The following is a 24,602-nucleotide window of genomic DNA, read 5'->3' as shown; positions in this document are numbered from 1 at the left end:
AAACCAGGTAGAAGCCTGTTCCATTTAGGCTTTGAAAGACCTTATCTAAAATACTTCCTCTGAAGTTGAAGCCAAAATAATACAGTTGTAGAAGTTGGAAGTGAATTGTTATCATCTGTGGAGCTACTGCTTATACTGCTTCTGACCTCATTCCCCTTGCCACCATCAATTCCAGAAACCTCAAAGTTTTTTTCCAACTGAGTTTGAAAGGTTTTTTTTCTGTCATTGACACTGACAACTAATGAAATAAATTATTAAACATTTAGTAGGTAAGGACAAATGCAAAGGTGGTTGTAGAACTTGCTGCAAATCAGATTTTACTGCGTACAACTTTTTGAGACAATTTCAGTATTATAATCTCATGGTGGAACCAGTATTTGCAGGAGGATGGGATCGACGTGGGTTGCAAGTAAAAGGAATGTTGTTCTGGCATCTTCTTCAGCCAAAATCAAACCAGATTTGCAACTGGCTGAAGTAAAGGCTACATGAATCTTGCCATGTTGCTCTTTCCCTTCTTAGCCTGAATTACAGATTCTGTAAATGAAGTATTTATAGAAATGAATCTATGATAACAGAATGATTAAATGACTTGAAATACATGGCACGTGACGCATATTGTTTTGGAAATAGTCCTATTATAACTATCATATTTGGTGTATATCTCATACTTCTTGATAAATTTATTTTCATGTCTGAACCTAATGCAGTTAATGTGGTGGGACACGATGAGACTACCAGTTTACTCAAGCACGTTTTGTTTGTTTTACTAACTGACTCTGCATCTTAGGGGATGCTGGTGAGCAAGCAATAAGGCAGATCCTTGATGAAGCTGGAAAAGCGGGAGAACTGTGTGCCGGCAAAGAACGCAGAGAGATTCTGGGAACATGCAAAACTCTGGGCCAGATGACTGATCAACTGGCTGACCTCAGAGCTAGGTAAATCTATTACGTTTCATGGACAATTTTCCAGTACTATTAAACGGCTTTTCTGAACTTTCAGTTGTGTCGCTTCCTAATCTGTAGGAGAGCAGGCCAGTAGCTGTATTTTGCCTTTTTTACTTCAATCTCTTCTGATAAGAATAATATGTTTTATTGTGTGAAATCTTAATTATATAACATGATGAACAAAATTGCTCTAGTAGATAATGTGGAGTTGTTTTAATGTCAAACACAACCTTCCTCTAAATTAGGGAGAAATGGAATTTTAAACTCTGCTGTTAACTCTGCTGTCCAAAGAGGATATACCCCAATGACTGTAAGGTACATGAATGCTCTAGTTTTTAGGTGTTTATAGAGATGTTAGACCACAAGAAGTAGTTGTTTATCAGTCACTGATATATTATACTGAATGTCATGGGCATTTCTTGCAAAGAGTTTTATTTAACCAGAGCCCTTTATCAGTCTTCTGCCTCCTCATTATAAATTGCTTATTCTTCACAATGGTGTCTTGGATTTAAGGGGTTCTGGTTTTAGACAGCAGATGAGTCTCTTTAAATTTTCTATAGTTTCTTGATGTTAGGTATTATGGCCTTTTGTTCTTTTCCCAGGAAGTAAGAAGTATGATGTTTCTTTGTGAAGGCATAAAGATGATGAGCTAAGAAATAACTATTCCATGTAGTTTGAACGCTATAACTCAGTTTCCTTTGAATACAAGGAATTTTTCAGCTGCTTATGAGTGTAGTAAATTGTTAAGCTTTAGTGCTCCAACATTGGTTTCTTTATTTTGTTTTAACATTCCTCCCCATCCCCCTAAAAATTCTCCACATGGAAATGCCTGAAAGCTGTTCATTGCAATCCATTAGGGATACAGGTAATGGTTTCATGGTATAATATTTTCTCCTAAATGTTAATGTGTCTTTCAAATTGTCAGAAAAAGCAACACAAGTTAGGAGGTTTTTATTAAAAAAGGAAAAAAGCTTACGCCTCTTCTGACCTAAGTCCCCAGTGAAGTGCAGGAAGTGAGGAAATACAGATTATTTGGAGAACTGTGCTTTGAGTTAACCTTAAGAACAAATTCTTGCCATCACTTTAAATCCATAGACTACCACGCTGTGAAGTGTTGTGATGATACGTACACAAGCTTGGAATATTTCTGTAACTTATTTCCATGAAGAGCTGTTAGTTTCATATATAAAGGCTAAAAAAGCCAAAATTCAGAAGTACTGGTTATATTGTCATTAAAGAAGAGATGCGTATTAGCTATAATAGTGGTAGTGGATGAGAAGCTGGTTTTAGTTTATCTTGGCTCAGACTTCCACATGATTGACCTGAGAGAATGTAAGAGCTTCTTTGTACTAGTTTTTGCACAGAGTGTTAGAGATTTGGCTAAACTCTTACTCTTTGTGTAAAGCAGTGGCTGGTGTCAGCTCTGTATAGTTTGAAATTTTTGGAGGTGGAGGAAGAGACAGGAGTAAGATTTACTAACAGAAGAGTGAATTTATATGCTGGTTTAATATATAAATAACTTCAACTCAGCTTGTGAGAAACAAGGTATAAAGAAACATATCTTGAGACTCTGGCCTGACTGTAAATACACGTTAGCATCTCAGTAGCATGCTTACACTTACTGTGGTCTTTTTAAAGTTAGTAGTTTGATAAAATTAACATGTTCAAAAAGCTTTCCAGGAGACAGGTTATTTTGGAATGGAGTATGAGTTTCTTATGCAAAACTAACGTTCTAAGGCATATGTATTTGAAGTAATCTTTCCATCTAACTTTTAACTCCTAAGCATTTGAACCAACAGTGGTAGTGCTGCAAATTGTTTCCTACAGTCCTGTAAATTTGTATTGCTAGCATCCTTTTCACCGTTGTAAGAAGTTTTACCAGTAGCCCGTAACCTTTAATCTACTTTGTCAACATGATTGAGGCAACAAAGACATCTTGGTTTCACTTACAAACTTGCTGTCCTCACCTAGCTATGGCGAGACATAACTCCTGCAGGTTCTGACTGACTTGGTGGCAGTCTGTAAATAAGGAGATAACAGGCCTTGCCCTGGGTACTTTAGTGGAACTGTGTCCTCAAATAGCCTTACACTTAAAACATATTTTTTTATTCTGAGGATGCCGAGTGTCAAATTCTGGGAAGGGGAAAATATGCTCTTAGTTTTAAACTCTTCTTGTTATGGTGGTCCTCCTCCAGTTATTTTTGTTTTCCCAGGAAAAAAAAATAATCTGATTAAATATTGTATCTGTTGCAATGAGCTGGGAATGCTCATAAACAGTTTTTGTGGTCTCTTCTTTAGAAAAGAGCTTTGTTTGATCCTGAGCTGAATCTGTGATACTTTTTTTTTGTCTCGGGCAGAGGACAGGGTGCTACACCCATGGCTATGCAGAAGGCGCAGCAGGTGTCACAAGGTCTGGATTTGCTCACTGCAAAAGTGGAGAATGCAGCCCGCAAATTGGAGGCCATGACAAACTCTAAGCAGGCAATTGCTAAGAAGATTGATGCTGCTCAGGTACCACCAGTGATTTCATAAATACTTCAGAATGTGATTACATTACTGCTGTTATACTGAACTATTGTAGTTGTTCGCAAACGCAACACAGTTACTTGTTAGAAAGAACATGTAGGGAATACTTGCTTTTACACAGAAAAAATCTTAAATTTAATTTACAGGGTGCTGTAATTTTCCTACAGCTTGTGATTTTTTTTTTTCCCCCATAACTCTTTTATCATTGCCAAAAATTTCGAGGTTGTGAAATTAAAATGAGGGAACACTCTAAGTTTGGACGTAAACTAATCTTATTAAAGAAAAGAGTAGAGGAGTTTCAGACTGCACAGATTTTCCTGTGGGTAAAACCAGAGCCTTTTCCTTGCACTCTGTTTTGGGAGTGGAGTTCAGGATTTAGAACTTCATATTCAGGACAAAAGCAAAACAGTGTTAACGAAACTACTTTTTCTTTTTGTAACCCTTAATCTCCCTCAATGGACAGCCTATTACCCAGTGGTGGTGATGGTTATCAAATAATGAACCTTCTAAATATACCTTACCTAAATATGTGTATGTAACTATATATATAAATATACATTAATATTTTATATATATCAACTGAAATGATAATGAGACCTTTTAGGAAAAGCTCTGTAGAGCTGCGCACTGTGTGCAAAAGCATATATTTTCATTTTTTTTCCTAAAAGCCAAATTGTGAGTCTTCAAAGGCACTAGTTAAATTTTCCTTCTGAAAATACTGTTGGCAAATGCTGGGGAAAGAGACAATGTAAAATCTCAGGGTAGCTTTCATCTAGTTTGACATCTTTTTCAAAACAGAAGATCTGCCAGACAGTAGAACAAGTTCATGGTATCTAATAAACAGAAATTGCTTTTGAAAAGTATTTTCTGTTAAATACAGTTTTGAAAGCTGTACTGGTATTTCTTTTTGTTTAAAAGCCTCTATAGAAATAATATTACTGTTTATGTTCACTTGTACACAACTTCTTTCTATTAAGAATTGGCTTGCAGATCCTAATGGGGGCAGTGAAGGAGAAGAACATATTCGGGGAATTATGGCTGAAGCAAGGAAAGTCGCAGAATTATGTGAGGAGCCTAAAGAAAGAGATGATATCCTTCGTTCCTTGGGGGAAATCTCTGCTTTGACAGCTAAGCTGTCAGATCTGCGACGACAGTACGTATTAGTTTTATCACCGCTAATTTATTCGAATGACTTCCATTTGCAGTTCAAAGTGCTGATCAAAATCAGAATATTGATGGTTAATTGGGGAATATATTTTCCTCCGAGAGCTGGGAACGGACATCTTATACTTCTGAGTTTCTATCCTGCATTTAGTAAAAATTGAATGTGAAGAATTGTTCAGTTCCTGGGTGGGGGTGAAGAAGCTAACTTTTTAACATGCTTTTAAAAATTTAATTTATAAAATATGGTATCCTTTTTAATGCTTCAACCTAATGACTTGTGTCCCAAAGCCCAACTTGCACTGTCTTCCTCAAAAAAACCCACCAAACCTCCAACAAAAAACCAACACCAAAACAGAAAAAGGAGAGAGAGTAACTAGACTTGTATTACCTAGAAAATATTTTCTTTCTACTGCCTATGGAATATTTGGCAAAGCACTCAAAAGTGAGCTGCTTTGTACTGTCAAAGTACTTCAAAGGAGGGAGATAATGTGAAATTTAAGCTTGTTTATACAGACAAATGTTATCATTGTTTTTGCTAAGCAGTTTACTAAATGGCAAGGTGGAATATCTATGACTTAAAGCAGTGTCAGTGCTCTAAGAGGTAACCACAAACTACATAAAAGATAAGACTTTCAGAAATTATATTTCTGTATCAGTTTTGCGAAGAGGGTGCTTGAGAATGGAAGTGGAGAAACACTTATTGTATAAACTGTGATCTTCGTCTATGGCCAGTTGCAATATGGAGATAAATATTTTTCTTCTTCATTAGTTAGACACTTTAATCAAGTTTTTCTTGAGATTTAGCTGCTGCAGGTCTTAATGTGCTATTTCTTTCCAAGTTTATATATAGCCTTGGGTCTTTCTGCTTGTAGTCTATGTGGCATTATTGCAGTTGCTCGTGAGGCAGCCATGAGTATGAGAAATCAAAGTCACACATTAGAATTATCAATGACAGCACCATGCTTTCCCCCACCTCAGTGCTGTGTTGAACACATGTAATATCCAGTTACCGCAGCAGAGAAGCGTGAGGATTTATGGATGACAGATCTGCATTATTTGCTCTGAAACTCAAGTGTCAAATTTAACCCTATTTAGAAAGATAAAGTACCTTGCATTGTGTGTTCCTGCTGAATTTGGGACTAGCTGTAAATGATCTTTATATGACTATATTTTATTTTTTTTTTCATTCCTTAGTGGGAAAGGTGACTCTCCTGAGGCCCGTGCGTTGGCTAAGCAGATAGCTACGTCACTTCAGAATTTACAGTCCAAAACAAACAGGGCTGTAGCAAACACAAGGCCGGTGAAAGCAGCTGTCCATTTGGAGGGCAAGATTGAGCAAGCTCAAAGGTGGATAGACAATCCTACAGTTGCTGATCGGGGAGTAGGTAAGTGGTTCCTTGTGCTCTTCCCCACACAGGGAGCGGGTATTCTGCTTTTTCATTTATGTTTTCTACTTGGCTTTTCTCCCCCCTCTTCCTGCTCATCTTCTAAAGACTTGCAATGATGTGGAGATGAATTGCAGTACTTGGAATTTGCAAGTGCTTTCTATTGGAGTCTACAGATTAGTTATGTAGGAATATTTGTCGAATTTGAATTTATACCTACTTCAGCAAATTGAGTAAGTCCTTCAGAGAGGAGAAAAACATTCATAAACCTGACCTAAAAATATCACTTCTTGGATGGTTTCTGGGTTATCTGAGGAGAACGTTACTTAATCACAGAGAAAGGTGATCTGAGAATCCAAGCACGCTATCAGCGGGTATATAATTATGGCTCAGGAGTTGCTCTACTGAGAGCTTATTGTAAACCCTTTCTGAAATTTCTTGTTTAGCTGCTTCTGATGCTATTGCAAGTAGGTGGATGAAGCTTGAAAACTGGATTCAGTAGTTTTTTCCATAGCAGTTAGGTCTGAGCAGTGCAACTGATAACAAGAAGTGGAAACATGCCTTATAACTGCAAATCTTTAATCCCTCTTTCTCACACCTTTCAGCTTCTGTTGTGTGAATATCCGATGACAGATACTTTAATTAAAAATCTAGTGATGTTGATAGCTTGGACGCTTGTGAAGTGCAAATTTATATGCAATATTTTAAATAGATTAGTGGAGTTCCATGTTTTGACACTTTCTGATAATGAAGAAGGTGGTAGATACGTCTCATGAGATGTTTTGGTAGTGGCTGAAAACCTTCCTAATTTTGATGTTTCTCTTTAACATAGTAACCTGTGAGGCAGTTGTCTCAAAAAAGCACAAAACCTAAACTTAATTTTTATTATTCTTAATTGAAAAGAAACAAAGGTAACCTAAATCCCCCTTGAAGTCTGTAAGTGCCTAGTTAATCATGAGGCTTGCATGCATACTGAAAGCTTGCTGAAGGAGCTGAAGTTTCTCAACAACGGATATATACTCCAGAACTTAGTCAATTGCTGGAGTAATACGTATGACAAAAATGAGTGTAGAAGTGCAAGATGTGGCATGTCCTGTAACTTGAATGTTTCTAGTTTAATAAAAAAATTCTAGCTGTAACATGATGTCACTGTACAACTTTTTTCATTTAAATGTCTTTCACTTGCATTGGCACTTGGCAGGGTGCTTATAGGAGAGGTATATTAAGAATATAAATCAGATTCGTGCTCTTTTCTGTCTGGACAGCACTTTTGTTAGAATTTGGGCTGATATTTTCAGTACTACAATAATGTGAAAATACTTCAGTGTTCTCTGCAGTAGTAACGATGGTGTCACAAGTAACGGTGCATTTGCAGTTATCCCAGAGTAGTGCTTCAACTCAAACTGAATTTTGAAGTAACAAGGCAGGTTGTGTTATTTTATAAACATGTGAGCCACTTTAGTAGTGTTAGCTGCTACAAATATTTACATGCAGTCATATTATGAATTACCCTGGCAAAGTGATGGCTTAAGTAATTGTAATTGGCAGATACAAACTAGGCAAGTTGTATTGAAATACTAAACTGGTGTGTGAAGTGTACTTGCTTGGCTGCACTTGACTGATGCAAGACAACAATTAAAAAACATCTTGGGACATTCCAATAGCACTAAACTTAGCTACACTAATAAGCTTTCTAAAATGATGGTGACAGTGCTGAGTGATTCTTGGATAGTCAGGTCCTGTGACAACTTCCTTCTAAGCAATTTTGAGCTTGATCATGAATTTGGATTACTTGTGTGTTAGCATTGGCTTAAAATGATTCTTCAGTAGGTCTTTAAAGGACTTACTATATGATCACTTCTTATAAAAGAATAATACTATTGTATTATTGAAAGAACAGAGGAATATATTCTTGTGGAAGAACAGGAAGCTTCTGTAAGTGAATGAAGGAAATCACCCATGCTAAAAATAATTTTTTTCCAGAAAAACTTTCGACACACTGGGGAGGCTTTGTAAGGTGGTGGGGTTTTTTTCCCTCCCCCATCCTGGACACTTGACACTTCTTACCCATGACTTCTGGAATCCTGGGAAGAGGGTATTCTGCTTTTTCATTGATGTTTTCTACTTGGCTTTTCTCACCCTCTTCGTGCCTCTAATGTCTTGCAGTGATGTGTAGACGAATTGCAGTACTTGGAATTTGCAAGTGCTTTCTATTGGAGTCAAGAGGTTAGTTATGTAAGAATACCTGACAGCTGTAATGGTTAACTTCTGTCAGGCCACCCTAGTTAAAAAGGATGCATCTTTAGCCAGAGCTGCTGTAATAAGCAAAAAGAAACTGGTGAGAGTTGAATTCCTCTGTGGGTCTGAATTGCAATTACTCAGTGATAAACTGCAGAAGATTCTTTCCATTACCTAGAAAGGTGTTTTTAAAAACTCAAGAATTCTGAAGTGTCGCTTGCTTCATGGTGCCTCTGAGTTACGCTTTCAATGTTTTGTTCCACTGTATGGTAATGCAACATGACTTCTTCCACTGTAGGCCAGGCAGCAATTCGGGGTCTGGTTGCAGAAGGTCGTCGTTTAGCCAACGTCATGATGGGACCTTACCGTCAAGACCTGCTTGCCAAATGTGACCGTGTAGACCAACTGGCTGCTCAGCTAGCTGACCTCGCAGCAAGAGGGGAGGGAGAATCTCCTCAGGCCAGGGCAATTGCTGCTCAGCTTCAGGACTCGCTGAAGGTAAGAGTCTGCCCTTGTGCAGTGAAGCACATGATACGCTGAAGTATTTGCACTCATCTGGTAAAGTGCTTCTGTGTGGGAGGCATCAATAAAAACAAAAGTGCAGCAAGAAACATGTTGGTTTAGCTGAGATGTTAAAGCAAGCTTTCTACAAAGGCTTTGATAACACGCCATGGGGATTGATTCCAAATGAACAATTCAGAATCAAAATTGAAGTCTCATTTTAAAATAAAATAGTACGCTAGCGTTGCAAATTTGAGGGGCAAGATCTCGTGCTGTTCATCACTTCAAGGAGTGGTATGTAAGGTTCTTGTATTTCAAATTATGTAAAAAGGGATTCATTGATCGTGCTTTTAAGATAACTTTATTTTAATGGCTGCTATTGTAATGTGCTCTTTTTTTTTTTTTTGCAAGAAGCGATTTTATGGGATTTGAATCCCTAATTTTTAACATTCCTGTATCACATGCTAATAATCTTCCTTTTTTTTTTTTAAGGATCTTAAAACACGGATGCAAGAGGCAATGACCCAGGAGGTTTCTGATGTTTTTAGTGACACCACAACTCCTATTAAATTATTAGCAGTGGCAGCCACTGCTCCCTCTGATGCTCCCAATAGAGATGAGGCAAGTATACCTGGGTGGTCTTTTTCCCATGTGAAGCTTCAGTTATTTTTTAATTTTACCTGAATTTGTATTTTGAAAAATGAATCAGGAGTTATTTTACAAGCTTGTCATACATGCTTATTTTTGCCATGCAAACCTCTCTGGACTCTTAGAGGCTGCAAATTGTGCTGTATATCCCTGGAAACTGTATTGTTCCTGACTTCAATAAATGGCAAAGATTTCCCCCTGTGATGTTCATACCATGTTGCCTTCAGCATGCTAAAAATTATTGTGCAAAAATCACTGACACACTAGTTAGTGGATTGTATAACTCGACATTATATAAGCTGATTAAAATAGTCAAATTCATGCAACAGATCAGTCAATGGATTTAACTTGTTCTCTTGTTGGATGTTTCCTGTACTTCAGAGCTACTGTCTGCATGTGAGGTATCTAAAACTCTGTGTCTGACAGCTCTGTTTGGCAAGTTGATTTGAACATGATCAAAATGATTCCCAAGGCCAAGGGGAATTTAGCTTTATGACAGGATAGCTTTTTGTGAAAGTATTCTCTGCCTTGAATAACTAACTATGGAAGGAGGGGATTTTTTTTCAATATAAAGCTTCAGTTTTTAGGGTCAAACCCTGTCCTTATCTTCCAAATATAATTACTTTTGATTAATTCCAATGAGCTAAAATAGTTTTAACACAGTATTTGTTACAGCAGTAGTCATCAGGAAATAGTGTACTTAATACCTCAAAGCTATAAAATACGGTAGTGTCCTTTGTTGCCCAAATGAGTTAGTAAAGAAGAAAGTCCAGAAATGTAATGAATAAAAAAATAAAACAGCTTCTAAGCTTTTGTGTCCTCTTTCATCCTCTCAGATGAATTAAGTTTGGATATTAAGAAGGTGTCTCTGGTATTTGACACTTTGAAGAAACAGTGTATTCTGTTACGGAAGTTAGGCTTTTTTTAATGGTTTTTCTCTTCTGACAACTAGGTGTTTGATGAAAGAGCAGCAAACTTTGAAAACCACGCTGCCAGGCTGGGAGCTACAGCAGAAAAAGCAGCTGCAGTCGGAACTGCGAATAAAACTACTGTGGAGGGCATTCAAGCAACGGTGAAATCAGCAAGGGAACTTACCCCACAGGTTTGCTTCCTTCGTCTCAAAGGGCTGGGGGTGGCTTCTGTGCAATTTTCTTTATGCCTCTGCTATCAGTGAAAGATGTTAATACCAGCAAGGAACATAGTGCTGACACTATTAAAAGAGGAATGGCAAATATTTGTGTATATGGTACCAAGTAGAACAAACTGATTAAATGACTTGTCTTACTCTTCAACTTCTGGACAGAAGTGTTAGCGACTTACCCTTAAAACAAAATTACTGTGAGGCTTAGTAAAACGTGTAAGTGGAAAAAATGCTCTTTGATGAATTTTTTTCCAAATTAAACTTCCCTCTAAAATTTTGGTAGAGTAATAAGTATTGTACTTTAGTGCTTTCACAAAGTGTTTTTAAGATACGTTAGCATGTAATTGAAGTTCTGGGGAAAAAAAATACTTGTGTCACCAAATTCCAGAAGCACTGTAAATCTTCAAGCAGTTGGATGTTGAACTAGAATGAATGAACTAGTATTCCACATGAGGAGCTAAACATCCAGTCCTGAAAAAACAAATGCATTTTCAAGAACATGTGTGATGTCACTATATACTCATACTTCCATAATTAAAAATGTTTTCCATTGGCAGGTAGTATCAGCTGCTCGTATCCTCCTGAGAAATCCTGGAAATCAAGCTGCTTATGAACATTTTGAGACGATGAAAAACCAATGGATTGATAATGTAGAAAAAATGACAGGTGAAGTAGGAGTTTTTGTTGAAGATTATATTTGTGGCTAACTAGCTGCTATAGGTTTCCCCCACCCCCCGCTCCATTCCTGTTTGGAGTGATGAAACATGCATAAATGGCTAATTAAAAATAAATTAGGAGAAGTGGGAATGTGCTCTCTGACTCCAGAAATATGTATGAGTTACAGCATAAAAAAATAACTTGCTTCATATTGTTAATTCTGAGCTGCAGGGGAGCAAATTCAGCTTTAATTCTTTTGTGGGAAAACAGAAATATCAACGCTTTTTATTGCAACTGCCATCCTAGCAGTATATCCCTGTAGCAACCTGAGGGTTTTGTGCATAATTTTGGCATGTTGAATGAGGACAGATAGTTAAGTGGGGGTAAGAAAACGTGTTCAAAATGATGTAACAGCTTGGTGAAAGCAGGGAATAAAGCAAAGCGACTGATGTACTAAATCTTGCTGAGACACTTAAATGTTTCAGTCCTTCCAAAGTGCAGATCCTTTACACTGGTCTGCACATTTCCTGACTGTATACTACCTCCTTCTCCATCCCCGTAATTAAATTGTGGGCATTTTAAATCTTACTACCTTGACACTATATGACCCTTAAGTGAAAGCACAGCCAGAGGGATATTTGCTTTTGATTGAATGGGAGAGGTACAAAAAGTACTGAATATACTTAAAGAAATTTGGTGGGAGGAAGGAGTGTCTGCTGCGTATGCTGTGTAAGCCAGTTCTTGACTCAAGTAACATTCCACGGTAGATGCATAAAAGGTTGAGATGTCAGGCTTGCTCCCACTAATGACCAAGGGTACTGTGATAGACGTACCGCATAATCAGAAGTAAAACTACAGTAATACATTTGGTCTGATTCCCATGTCCCCTTCCACCCCTCCCCACCCCCCAGTTTGGAAATACTTACTTTTCTTGTTGTGAACAGTCTCTGGAATACCAAATATCCCTTTCCGCAGATGAAACTAGAATATTAATGTGTTGAACTTTTATTCTAGGGTTGGTGGATGAAGCCATTGATACTAAATCTCTGTTGGATGCATCGGAAGAGGCTATTAAGAAAGATCTTGATAAATGTAAAGTTGCCATGGCCAACATGCAACCTCAGATGCTGGTAGCTGGTGCCACCAGCATTGCTAGACGAGCAAACCGCATCCTACTGGTAGCGAAACGGGAGGTTGAAAATTCAGAAGACCCTAAATTCCGTGAGGCAGTTAAAGCAGCCTCTGATGAGCTGAGCAAAACTATATCACCAATGGTAATGGACGCTAAAGCTGTGGCAGGCAACATTTCTGATCCTGGTAAGGATTCAGTAAGCTGATTACAAATGTATTTTTGACCGGCTGAAGATGATGTGAAGTAGTGCTTATTTGGTCTTGTACAGCTGTGTATCCCCTTTTATGCAAGTTCTGTGTACGCTTAAATCCCAGAATGGTGAAATCAAGGTCACACCACTAACTGCTGAATCCTGCTCTTTTAAAATGCAGTCCAAGACCTTTGTCACGTTCAAGGGAAAGGGATTCAGTGTTCCAGTTTATTATGTGATTTCATAATCCTTATTAGAAGTATTTGTTACTAGTTATCAGTAGTACTACTTTATATAAGAAAATATCACATGACTTCTTTTATTCTAAAAGCTGTTTTGGGAATTACTTTGGCTAATTGATAGTGACTGTTACTCAGCCTAGACTTTGTTTTGTTCATGTTGTGCTTAACATTTCAAACATGTAAATTCACTGTAAACAATTTGGTAGTTTTTAAACATCTTTTTGTCACAGATATAAGTGTACTCGGCACAGTGCATTATAAAAGTAATTTTTTTGGGTAGTATTGCAGTTTTAAGTGTTACAGAATGCTGTTAAACCGGTAATGGATTTTTGTTCAGGTTTGCAGAAGAGTTTCTTGGATTCTGGATACAGAATTCTGGGAGCTGTGGCCAAAGTCAGAGAAGCCTTCCAGCCTCAAGAACCAGATTTCCCCCCTCCTCCTCCTGACCTTGAGCAGCTTCATGTAAGTGCAGCAGTTTGTGATACGATACGCAGTTGTCACTGACGACGTGTGGATTGCACGCTGAAATTACTTCAGTATATCTTTATTCCTTAGAAATAAAATGCATTGTCTGGCCAGCCATGCGTACAAGTAGCTGTAAGTCTAAAAAATACCAATCCAGCTTTCAAAAGAAGAGATTAAAATATGGTGTTTCCTTTAACAGAGTGCACTTGAAAAACTGGCAAAAGGCATGAGCTCAGTTGCGTACCCATTACTCACCCTGTGTACTGTTTCATTGCACTGAAGGAGATTTTTGCCTTTCTTAGCTGACTGATGAGCTTGCTCCTCCAAAACCACCGCTTCCAGAGGGTGAGGTTCCCCCACCCAGACCACCACCACCTGAAGAAAAGGACGAAGAGTTCCCAGAGCAGAAGGCAGGAGAAGCTATTAATCAGCCCATGATGATGGCTGCTAGGCAGTTGCATGATGAAGCCCGGAAATGGTCTAGCAAGGTAAGAACTTGTTATGTGTGTCTCGTGCCAAAAGGAATATTTTTTTAATTTCTTTTTTTAGGATCAGTGTGTTTGGTCCAAAGTCAGCTGCCTCAATGACAAAGCATAGTCTTCTATAGACCAAGTAGTAAAACCACTGCCAGAGGAGGAATTTAAAACCCTTTCAAGTTCGGAGTAAGCTAGGGTCAACTGTTCTAATGCTCAGAATTGCTGGGATGCTTTATTAACATACCTCTGAACACAAATGTGCCTTGTGTGCTAAGCTGTTTGTGATCCTTGATACGAGTATTGCCTGGAGAGCCACTAGTGGTTGTGCCTTTCTAGGCTGACAAGCTGATGGATTGCTATATTTAAGTGACTTTGAAAAGTCTGTATGGATGTTGCAGATGCCAGCTGCAGGAATCATGAGCTGGTTTGGCTTAATTTTGGAAGGAGCTGCAAGTTACTTTGTCGTTAATCTGGTGCATTTATGATTGGAAAAGTGACCATATATAGATGGCCTTATCTCATTCTTTTTTGCAGTGAGTCACGCTCGCTATTATGGCCAAAATCCTTCATTTCCTTACCACTTCAGTGCTACGACAAAGCAATGTGAATTTGTCAGTCTTATAAATGCTAATATAATTTTTTTGCTTTCCCTTTTTTTTTCCACAAAGAGCCACATTTTTCCTCTGGCAGCAACTGAGTAAGAACTTCAGAGATTTAGGCTTCTGCAGGTATAAATTAAAGGTCAGAATTTGGGTTTTAAAACCTCCACTACTTTTCCCCACCAAATGGGATGGTGAATGAGAAGATAAACTCGAATAGCTTACAGAGTCAACGTTAGTGCTCTGTGCTTAAGGTTCACCTGTTTTAGAAGTACAGATAAAATACAAAAGAAGTCCTACAAATCCATTTCAGTGTTTCTTCCATAAAATGAAAAGCTCTGTTTCCTCCCATGCTTATGGATATACCAAATACATATTTATATTACTAAAGGGGTAGTATTGGAATAGATTTGTCATCTCAGAAGGTAGTTTTGAGGCCAAAAGCTTTAATTTCAGCTTCCTAAAGGTGTTTTGATGTTTGAATCCCAAAGTGGTAACTTAACAATACAGAGTAGCTAATAAAATTCTTTTACTATAGACATACTAAATTATCTATATACTATATACATTCTAAATTAAATAGTGCAACTGTTAAAATATTTATTTATCAAAGCCAAGCAGCAGACTTTAAAACTGCTTGCCGATTATGAAAGAGCTCTAAGCTCTTTAAAAAGTGTCTTTAGATTATAAAACACTATTTTCATTGCTGTTTCTTTAATTTGACACCAACAAAGCAGTAAGTTAGCCTAGCATTTGTCCTTCTAATACTTTTTTAAGTCCCATTTTAGCAATAAGAGTAAAGGTATTCTGACAGTGTGGTTTTGGGGAAGAAGTTTTAAAAACATTTTTGTAGTCTCTGAAGTCATTTATTGGGTGGAAGTGATGGACAGTGCTACTGCGGAATATGGGTTAGACCTGAGAAGACAGAAATACAAGATCTTGCTCATACAAAATCACGATAGACTCTGTCAACTCTCTTCTGCTTTTTTGCCCAATTGCATTAGTCTGCTGGTACTTTACCATGTGTTACGCAATGCGGGGGGACAAGTACTTAGTCTTTGTAAAATTTTGATAACATTCTTCATTCTTATAAGATTTTAAAATCAATTTGTTTTTCCTCTTTTACGCTTCACTGAGTGGATTCTGGGCTTTTATGTACTCCATTTTTCTCATGGAGCACAAAACAAATGCTGCCTAATGTTTTAGCTTTCCCTGCCTTTCCCCCTCACTTGGATAAATCAGAAAATGAGGGATATTTGGAAACTCTTAATTAGGTTCAGAGTTAAATAGAAGCTGTCTTTGAAGATGAGTTGATTTGGCACTATATAAAAGATTCAACTTCCTTTCAAAACTTCCGTGTATTTTCGTTGGTGTAGATGTTTGGGGTTTTTTTTCCTATAAAAGGCTGTCTCTTAAACAAAACACAGTTGAAAACGTGTAGGGTTTGGTAAGGGTAATTTTGACTTTTATCACACTTGGCTTTAGTAAAAAAAATACAGCTAGTAAATGTGGAGAATATTTTTGTATTGAAATGCTGCTGTATTATAAATGCCTGTATTGTTATACTACTTACCTCTTCCTTGTGATCTACCCTAACACAATATATTTGCTTGAATCCTTTTTTTTTTTTTTTAAGGTAATGGATACAACATATTGTGGCAAAACAGTATCATATGCTTCATAATCCTCTTATTCTAATTCTGTTCAATCTTTTTTTTAAGAATTGTAGTATTCACAGCATTCATAACATTCAGTATCACCTCTTCTTTTCATAACCCGGTTTTGTTAATTTTCATGTTATTTGTGGTACTTTGATACTCACTGCTACAGTGTCCCCCACCCCACTTTCTTCCTTTTTTTTCCCCTCCCCCCTACAGCAGGCGGTGTCAGTGGTTTTTCCGTGATCCTGCTTCTGTCTCTTCTTATCACATATATGTGAATGGGCTTCCATACAAAGCTTTCCATCTGCACAAATACCGCAGTCATCAGCTGCTGTGCCTGCTTCTATGCAGTCAAAATGGCTTTCATTGAAACAGAAAATCCATTCATTTCACCATTGTCTTGCCAGAAAAATGTTGTTCTGCAAGTCAGCCTCTGTCTGTAGAAACTGTATGCTCATGTGAAAAACGTTGCTGTATCTTTGAATTGTAACGTCTTAATATCTTTGGTTCACAGGTGAAATGTTTGCTTCCTCTGCTAATCTTGTGTTCCTTCCCCTTCCCTCTGACCTGGTCCTAGAGCTGTCTTGCCAGATCCTGAGAGACCAAGAGGATGATTTGGTCACTAAAACAGCTCAGTTCATGCTCTTCTACCAAATCCTGCTTCTTGTACTAACTGTCCCCTGTTTCTCCACCCTTGCTGCCACCTGCAAAGCCTGATGTGACTGTGATTAATGAAGCGGCTGAGGCTGGTGTAGATGTAGATGAGGAGGATGATGCAGATGTTGAATTCACTCTCCCCTCTGACATTGAAGATGATTACGAGCCTGAGCTGCTGTTAATGCCAACCAATCAGCCTGTTAACCAGCCCATTCTGGCTGCTGCTCAGTCTCTACATCGGGAAGCAACCAAGTGGTCTAGTAAGGTACTCCCGAGTCTCCCGGGGACTGATCCGTGTGCATCCAGCCATTTGGAACGCTGACACACTTGCATCACTCTTGATCCCTGCCAGGCCCCGCCATTCTGAATGAATAAGTGTGTCTGCACTTCATTTTAAGGACTGAGAGTGGCTTCACAAGTTTGCTAGATCTGTTTGTTTGTCACTGCTGGATTGAAGCTTGATTTGGGTCACTTATTAATATTTAAAGACTTTCTCTCCCTTTGCATCTGCCTGTTCTTTGTTATGGCAGTTTTCAAATTGTAGTAGGGGTTGCCTTCCCTCCCCCCCCGTTCTTTTTTCCATTCATTTGGGCTGCCTGGGAAGCCATGGTTAATGGTTTCTAATGACTTCCAGATACAGCAGAGTATACAGCATTCGAGAAGTCATTTAACGTGTCTATTGTGCTTTGCGTCCCTCGATGCCATCCATTAGAATACCTTCCAACAAGGAATGGCTTTGTATGGCAGCGTTTATGGAAGAGGACGGACCGACTGACTGCTGGCTTGCACTTGGCTGTATTGCAAATGCTGGTCTTGAGAGAATTCGCTTAGGAAGAAGCTGCACTGAATGCTGTTAGCTGCTGAATTGAGATTGTGTTTTCATGAAACCAGTGGAAATCTAACGTGAGGTTCAGACGTTCACAAGTAGCCTGTCTCTTCTGTCTAAGCACAAATGTTTGCAAGACTGGTCACTTTTTATAGCATGCTGCAAAGAATAAGGTTGGTGTCCCATAACAAGGCTTAGGGGTGTGTGTGGATGTTTATGTATGTGTGTGTATATATTTACATAGCTAGATATACTAAACTATTTTAATAAAAAGGGCTTTTAAAATGTTCTTGTCCTTTTCAGATTCTGATGCTTGGATAACTTGTTAGAGGGCTTCGTAAATGACACTGGTCCTAATTTCTTGATCCTCCTACGTGAAAACATGGAAAAGCTTTGTGTTATGCTGTTTGCATCCTAACTGGTTATACTAGCAAATTGTTTAGCTCTTAGGTCACGGTAACAAATAGTTGAGCTTTTTGTGTCACCTGTATCTGTAAAATATCTGGGATATCTTGAATTTGCTGATAGTGAGTCATGGAAGTATGTGCATAGGGCTAGAGATTACATTTGCTAAATTGGGCTCTCTTTGCTGTGTACTCTTTGCTCTGAACTTCATCAGTCATTAATTGTGGAATTACACTGAAGAAAGAGCGTGCTAATACTTAAACTTACTCTGCTAATATTTCATCCACACAATAGGAATGCTTCATGGCACCAAATAATTCACTTCTGTCTAACAACTTTCTACAAAGTTGAATCTGAATATACTAACAGACTACTAACAGTCCATCATCTAGATCTGCTTTTTCTTGCACTAGGTTTCTCTCTGGAACAGTGTATAAGAAATGGTTTTGCCTTGGTCATACTTAATTCACCTGTTTCGGATATTTCTCAAGTATTTCTGTGACTGTAATTTTGATGTACAAGAAATCTGGATTTTAATGTAAGAAATAACACTAGATTATCTTTTGAAATACCATGTCCTTCTCTCCTGGAAGCTTTACTTTAAAGGGAGAGATTTTGTCAAAAAAGAAGACTTATTTTCAAGGAATAACTTTAAAAAAATAAAAAGAAAAAAAAAGTAATAGTTGCATCTCATTTCCACATTACCTGTGACAAAAGTTCTGTATGTTACAGATTTTCTTCCACTTCTGCTTTTATCCATTCATCCAATCCTAGCAGTATAGCAGCAGAGCTCATGCTTTAACAACTTCAGTTTCAGATGCCACTGAAAATTTTATGCTCAACTGTTATGACTACTGTATTTAACTTAGTGCTATTTGGTTTAACAAGCTATTTAGCACACTTTCTTTAATTTAAAAGTCTTTTTTTTTTTTTTTTGGGAGTGGGAAATCTGGAATTTCAAAGGCTAATAACATGCTTTATCTTAAAACCTAGCCAGCAGAGCAGTAACTCTCATTCCATGGACAAACTAACACTTTTCTTACCACTTCTTTTCCAGTTTTGAAGCAAACTTTTTTCCTGAGTGTTAGGAAGAAAAGTGTCAGAAACATATAATGTAGTACAGATCTTCCCTGTTCCTTGAAGAAACCTCTTCTGTGTTTGCAAATAGCCCTTCTTGAAAGGGTTGCTACCAAAACGTAGACTGCTGTTTGGTCATGACTTCTGTGAAGCTTCTGTCCTGGCACGAACGCTGACTTGTGTTGTTCTCTTCAGGGTAACGACATCATTGCTGCTGCTAAACGAATGGCGCTTCTAATGGCCGAGATGTCGCGCCTGGTGAGAGGAGGGAGTGGAAACAAGCGTGCCCTTATTCAGTGTGCAAAGGATATTGCTAAGGCCTCGGATGAAGTCACTCGACTGGCCAAAGAGGTGGCAAAGCAGTGCACCGACAAGCGCATCAGAACAAACCTGTTGCAGGTAATGAGTTCACCTGTAAATGCCTCAAATACTTCTTCATTTATTCCGCTCTTAATGTGCGAGTGCGGGAGCTGTGGCAGTAAATCACGCATCTTTCCTTAGCTTGTAAAGTTTTGTCAAGTTCTGTGTCTGTTTTTAGATTCCATGGTTGTACGTACTCTGTAAAGTCAGGATTTGTTTACAGGTGAGTGGAAGATGCTGGTGCCTAAAGAGGTTTTGAAAAATCCTGTGCTGTGAACACTGGTCTGTTCTAAGCCTCCATTGCTTTGTGTTTCATCTCCTCATTCCTTTGTATCAAAGAATAGTTGTGGAAATATAACACTCCTTAGTTTTTCAGTCACAGCCAAATACAGATTCTCCCATTCCTACACAAGCAGACCCTTGAGGAATGTCTGGAGGGAAGGAAAAATGTTGGCTCCATCCCAAAAATGCCTTAAGCAAGCAAAATAAGATTCAAGTATCCTTACCAATACTTGTCAGAAAGTCTCGACGGTTATAAGATCCCGTCTATGCTTATTCCCTATCTAAGAGTAAAACAAAATCAAAAAGTTTATCTGAAAAGACAACAGATAATGTTTGGGTTCAGTTTACAGTGTGAAGTGTGTTTTATCTCTGTTCCATAGGTCTGTGAGCGAATCCCAACCATCAGTACACAACTCAAAATTCTTTCCACCGTCAAAGCTACCATGCTGGGCAGAACTAACATCAGCGATGAAGAGTCGGAACAGGTAAGAGGTGTAAAAATTGATGGTAGCGTGGAATTGTTGATCGGTTCTATAGGGAAAAATATACGACATGTAATATCAGACGTGTTGTGGGAACTCAATGCTTGGAAGCTTACCTTGGCTGTTTAGTAAAGATAATTTTAGTATTGCACCTCGGTTTCTGGCTCAAAAGCTACGGTTTAATAGAGGAATATCAATCCTTCCCAAGCCAAAAAGCTTCTCTGGTTCAAATTTTTATACGAACAACTTCTCAATCTCCTTGACTTCACAGTAAAAAGCGAGCTAATGAGCTTGCTTCTACAAATGCGGCAGGTTTGACATTGGAGGAGTATTAGCACCCTCTGGTGGATCGTAGTGAGAATATTTTATTCTTCGACACTACGTTTTCATTCAGGTTTTGCACAAATATACAACGAGAAATGGGAAAGTCTTGTCATGAGTCAGGGTAACACTTGCTGGTTTCCAGTGGCCAGTTGTTTCGTTTTTCATAGTAAATGAAAGTCCGCAATCGAATGACTTAATGCCTGTGCTGGGGGTTCTCATACATAATGGGTTTCCACGCTGCTGTTCTCAACGTGGCAGTTACTAATACATTTGACATTTTCCTTCTTGACAGGCAACGGAGATGTTGGTTCATAATGCCCAGAACCTCATGCAGTCTGTGAAGGAAACTGTGAGAGAAGCTGAAGCCGCATCCATTAAGATAAGAACAGACGCTGGATTCACTCTTCGCTGGGTCAGAAAGACCCCATGGTATCAGTAAACACTTGCCACATAAGTATTGTTTTCTGTAACATAAAATGCCTTTTTTTGGAAACAGAAGAGATATATTAACAGCAAAAGGTGCTGTATACATGAGCTTAAGATTAGCTTATGCTAATGGCCCATTCTAAGGGTATGAATTACATGAGAATGCATTTCAAATGTCTTCGGAACGCATTTGATATCAAACACCTCAAAACTGCTTCCAACAGTAGACAGTTCTTATCCTTTTTTTTTTTTTTTCTTTGAAGATTCTCTTCATGAATTCTGTACTGCAGAAGCACATTTCATTTATGCACTGTATATTCCAGTAATTTCCATGTAATGATATAAAACATGGACCTCACTTTAAGCTTGTGTTGAGAGTCTAGGACACTATTGGTTACCTGGCAGTTTTTTTAGGGACAATCATTGATATAGAAACACTCAACTTTTCAATAGGATTTTAGCTGGCTGTTTTTAAACCATACAGAAATGATGGAAGGTGTGGGGTTTTTAATTAAAAGGAGGGGGGGGCATGTCAGCAGAATAGTTGTAAACTAATGATTAAAATTCCATCTCCAAAATGATATTTTTTTACTTTTGATTTTTGCCTGGCAACAGAACTTTAACAAAAACTGGAGCTGTCTTTGTCACCCTCCTGTCACCCTGTAGGTCGGCATTCCAGAATTCTCGTGCTGTACTGACATGCTTTGCAGTGTATGTTAGTGGCACACTGTCGACAGCTTGAGTCATGGCTGGAGACCTTAAATCACGGAACTCACTCTTTCTTGCTCAATTCAGTAATGTATTGAGATGAAAAATCCTGGTTCTCTTAAGCTAGCTGTGTGTCTAGGGCCAGCAAATGCCCCATGCTGGCTCTTTCCTTTTGAAAACCGAATGAGCACATGCAGTTATTCTTTTTTTCCTCCTCTTTCCATCTAATGTTATTCCATCCGCTCAAGATGGAAATTAAAAGATAAAGATATTAGAAGAGACCTTTTTCCTCACTGCCCTGGTTTCCAACGACGCATAAGCTTTTTGAAACCCAGGCACTGCAGGGACACGAAACCCTTTTCAGGCAGTCTGATGGCTACCAGCAAGAGGTGGTTCCTAATGCTGAACACACTAGGATATTTTTACTGGTTTTGACGTTTGGAGGCTCAAAATCTTCTTTCGAGTTCTAGTAATAGTGAAGTCAACAAAGTTACTGTATCTTTAAAAAAACCTAACAAACCCACAACAATGAAACCCCACAAAATCCCCCCACTCTGTTACTAAAATAGACTTGGGATGCTTTTATTCTTCTGTAATTAAACACGCTGTCATAGAGATACATATATATGTACACACACACATTAATTTAATTGCTCCATAGTCTCTTTTGGCATGTGGCAGAAAGGAGAGTGAGCGTGTTAGAATGAGTCTCTGTGCGTTTGCAAGGAACACTTGCAGGTTCCTGCCCAGATCAGCACTCGCCTCGCGCTGCCCTCTTAATCTGCTGGAAATTGATGCAGGATCAAACCACCTTTTAATCAAAGTGCCCTTGTGGAAGAACTGCTCAGTCTTAACAGCTCGAAGAGACACACCGGACAGTCCGCTCTCCTTTACCTGTCTGCAACAGTTATTCTACAGTTGGACTTCCTCCCCTCCACCCCCCTTCATTGCACTGTTATTCAAAAAGGGAAGTTAAACTATATCATTATAATCCATCTGCCTCAAACTGATGCTAGCAAAAGAAAGCATGTGCTCGCCTTTCATTCACTCCTTGCGCCTGCGTATTGTGAAATACGCGGTACTTGGGGTCTTTTCCTCAGTTTTCTCTTCCTGCAGTTACCTGCAAGAGGAAGAGGAAGGAAGGGGTGCCGGAGCCTTAACCTGAATGTCTCGCATTTGGTTGGTTTATACCAGATCTTTAACATAATTGTAATGTAGTAATTTCTATTTAATAGTAAATAACACTGAATAGGTAGGGGTTATTTTTAAGGGATTTTCTAAATAGTCTTCCTATATTACTTTTCAATATAGTTTCTTCCCCCCCAGTTCAGGCTTCTCTGTGAGATTTTGGTTTTTTTTTAGCGTCACTGTTTAGTTGCTTGACTGATATTAATGCAATATTACTAATGCCTTTAATACATAATTGTTTATGCCAAAGATCACTTTTTGTTTATCGAGGAATGTTTGCAGGAAAGTTATGAGTCATGGTTGCCTTTGATATTCTTCCAGAATGTTTGCTATAAGCTCTTAAACTGTTTTGTAGAAGCTGAAATACTCGTCCAGCTTATGCAATTGCTGCTTTTTTGAACACTATTGGTCTTCGGACCCGAAATGCAGCAAAAATTTGCAAAAGACCATGAATGTCACTTAGAAATGTTTTACCACTATAAAACTTTGTTTATAAACCAAAATGTATTGTATAGTCTAATGTTTTCAACCTTTCTTTGGTTCTGTTAAAACAATAAAAATGCATTTGTACAAACGTCAGCTCGTGAGTGTTAATGCCAAGGGAGCGGTGGAGAACACTGCAACAACGAGAGGAGCAAAAAGCCGAAGCAGCAGAAATACTAAAGCCAAAGAACAGTGGTTTCTACATATTCTGAACAAAAAAGTGCAAAGTTCCTCATCAGCAGGAGATTAAAGCAAGTTGTTTCTGTCTTTCATGCCCATAAAATGAATAATTAAGGAACTTATTGGAAGCTGTGGTCCAGTGGGTGAAAGCAGGAGTTTTTCCAGAGGCCTGATGGTCGTCTGTTCCTGTAGCACTGAACAAGGTTCTGGAAACTTGAAACGAGATTTGCCTGATCCTGTCAATAAGGGAAGAACTGCTGCTCTGGCCAACACCTCATTTATCTGAACTTTACTTCACAAATTGAATGGAAGGGCGATTAGCATGGAACCACTGTCCTGTTCCTTTCACTTCTTCACAGTAAAAACCTCTTACAAACACTTTTTCTTGCTAAAAATTTCTACCAGCACACATAATGTTCCAACTTTGTGGAACCAACATTTATTGGTGCTGTAGGGACCAAACACAGTCCCACAGTGCTGGAAGGCATCTTGGGTTTAGTAATAAAAGGTAAACTTTGGATTTCATACTGTTCACCCAGTTCTTTGCATATCTGAGAGAAGATGAGAGCCCCAGGGCCAATTGCCTTTGCCAGCTCTCCCAGAGCGGACACCTGGGGAAGGGGAGATCAAAAGCTGGCAGTACTAATTCCTCAATAACAACATCCCCTGATTCCTGAAGCTGTGCTATTCATACAGGTGCTGGTGCAATTATTTTTTTTAACAGGGAGAACACGAACACAGTCCCGGCTTCTGCAGATCCTGCAGTCGAGTTTCCCGTGTTTGGAGAACTGGCAGCAGCCAGCACACCCACAGCAAAAAGCTGTAAACCTCACGCAACAAAAACCATTTCCCTGACAAAACCCATCCTCGTGCTCAGGGTGGTTTCCTACCAGGTGAGTGTAATTCTTGATGACAGTGACTTCTGGTGGTGTGTGGTGTGTTCTCAAGGTCGGATCAAAGCTTTTCCAGAGGCAGCAGCTTCGTGCGTGCTTCGCTGGTGCCCGAGTTACAGCAGGTTGTCAAGGCTTGTTCTGTAACGTGCCACAGGGCAGCGCTGGGGTTACGGCGAGCCTGTCCGGTACTACATGATGTTCTCCACCAGTAACGGTGTCGGTTCTGAAAGCAGATCTTGCAGCATTTCCAGGCTGCTAATGCCAAGAGCAGCTCTAGCTACCCAGACCTAACCTGGGGAGGTTACCGGTTACAGCTGAAGGCAAGAATTCTGTTAAAATTAC

At 38.8% G+C, this 24,602-nt stretch overlaps 1 protein-coding gene across 6 annotated transcripts in view; it reads left to right on the top strand.

The window, feature by feature from the left end:
- Nucleotides 1-23,278, top strand: part of VCL (vinculin) — a 61,138-nt gene extending 37,860 nt beyond the window's left edge. For 2 of the 6 annotated variants that reach the window (XM_054206898.1, XM_054206899.1), the window contains exons 8-22: nucleotides 788-935; nucleotides 3,302-3,455; nucleotides 4,448-4,623; nucleotides 5,829-6,019; nucleotides 8,556-8,755; nucleotides 9,251-9,379; nucleotides 10,359-10,508; nucleotides 11,105-11,213; nucleotides 12,219-12,521; nucleotides 13,106-13,230; nucleotides 13,536-13,721; nucleotides 16,682-16,891; nucleotides 19,130-19,333; nucleotides 19,957-20,061; nucleotides 20,675-23,278. In XM_054206898.1, coding sequence (XP_054062873.1) covers nucleotides 788-935; nucleotides 3,302-3,455; nucleotides 4,448-4,623; nucleotides 5,829-6,019; nucleotides 8,556-8,755; nucleotides 9,251-9,379; nucleotides 10,359-10,508; nucleotides 11,105-11,213; nucleotides 12,219-12,521; nucleotides 13,106-13,230; nucleotides 13,536-13,721; nucleotides 16,682-16,891; nucleotides 19,130-19,333; nucleotides 19,957-20,061; nucleotides 20,675-20,821 — 2,537 coding nt within the window. In that variant the 3' untranslated portion in view covers nucleotides 20,822-23,278. Of the gene's footprint in view, nucleotides 1-787; nucleotides 936-3,301; nucleotides 3,456-4,447; nucleotides 4,624-5,828; nucleotides 6,020-8,555; nucleotides 8,756-9,250; nucleotides 9,380-10,358; nucleotides 10,509-11,104; nucleotides 11,214-12,218; nucleotides 12,522-13,105; nucleotides 13,231-13,535; nucleotides 13,722-16,681; nucleotides 16,892-17,338; nucleotides 19,096-19,129; nucleotides 19,334-19,956; nucleotides 20,062-20,674 lie in introns of those variants that run through there. The other 4 variants (XM_054206900.1, XM_054206901.1, XM_054206902.1 and 1 more) reach the window with 3 other exon arrangements.
- Nucleotides 23,279-24,602: the final 1,324 nt, after the last annotated feature.

Source organism: Rissa tridactyla, chromosome 6, assembly GCF_028500815.1.
Source record: "Rissa tridactyla isolate bRisTri1 chromosome 6, bRisTri1.patW.cur.20221130, whole genome shotgun sequence".
NCBI classification, from domain to species: domain Eukaryota; kingdom Metazoa; phylum Chordata; class Aves; order Charadriiformes; family Laridae; genus Rissa; species Rissa tridactyla.
The sequence above is the reverse complement of the archived record's forward strand: the minus strand, read 5'-3'. Positions and strand labels throughout refer to the sequence as shown.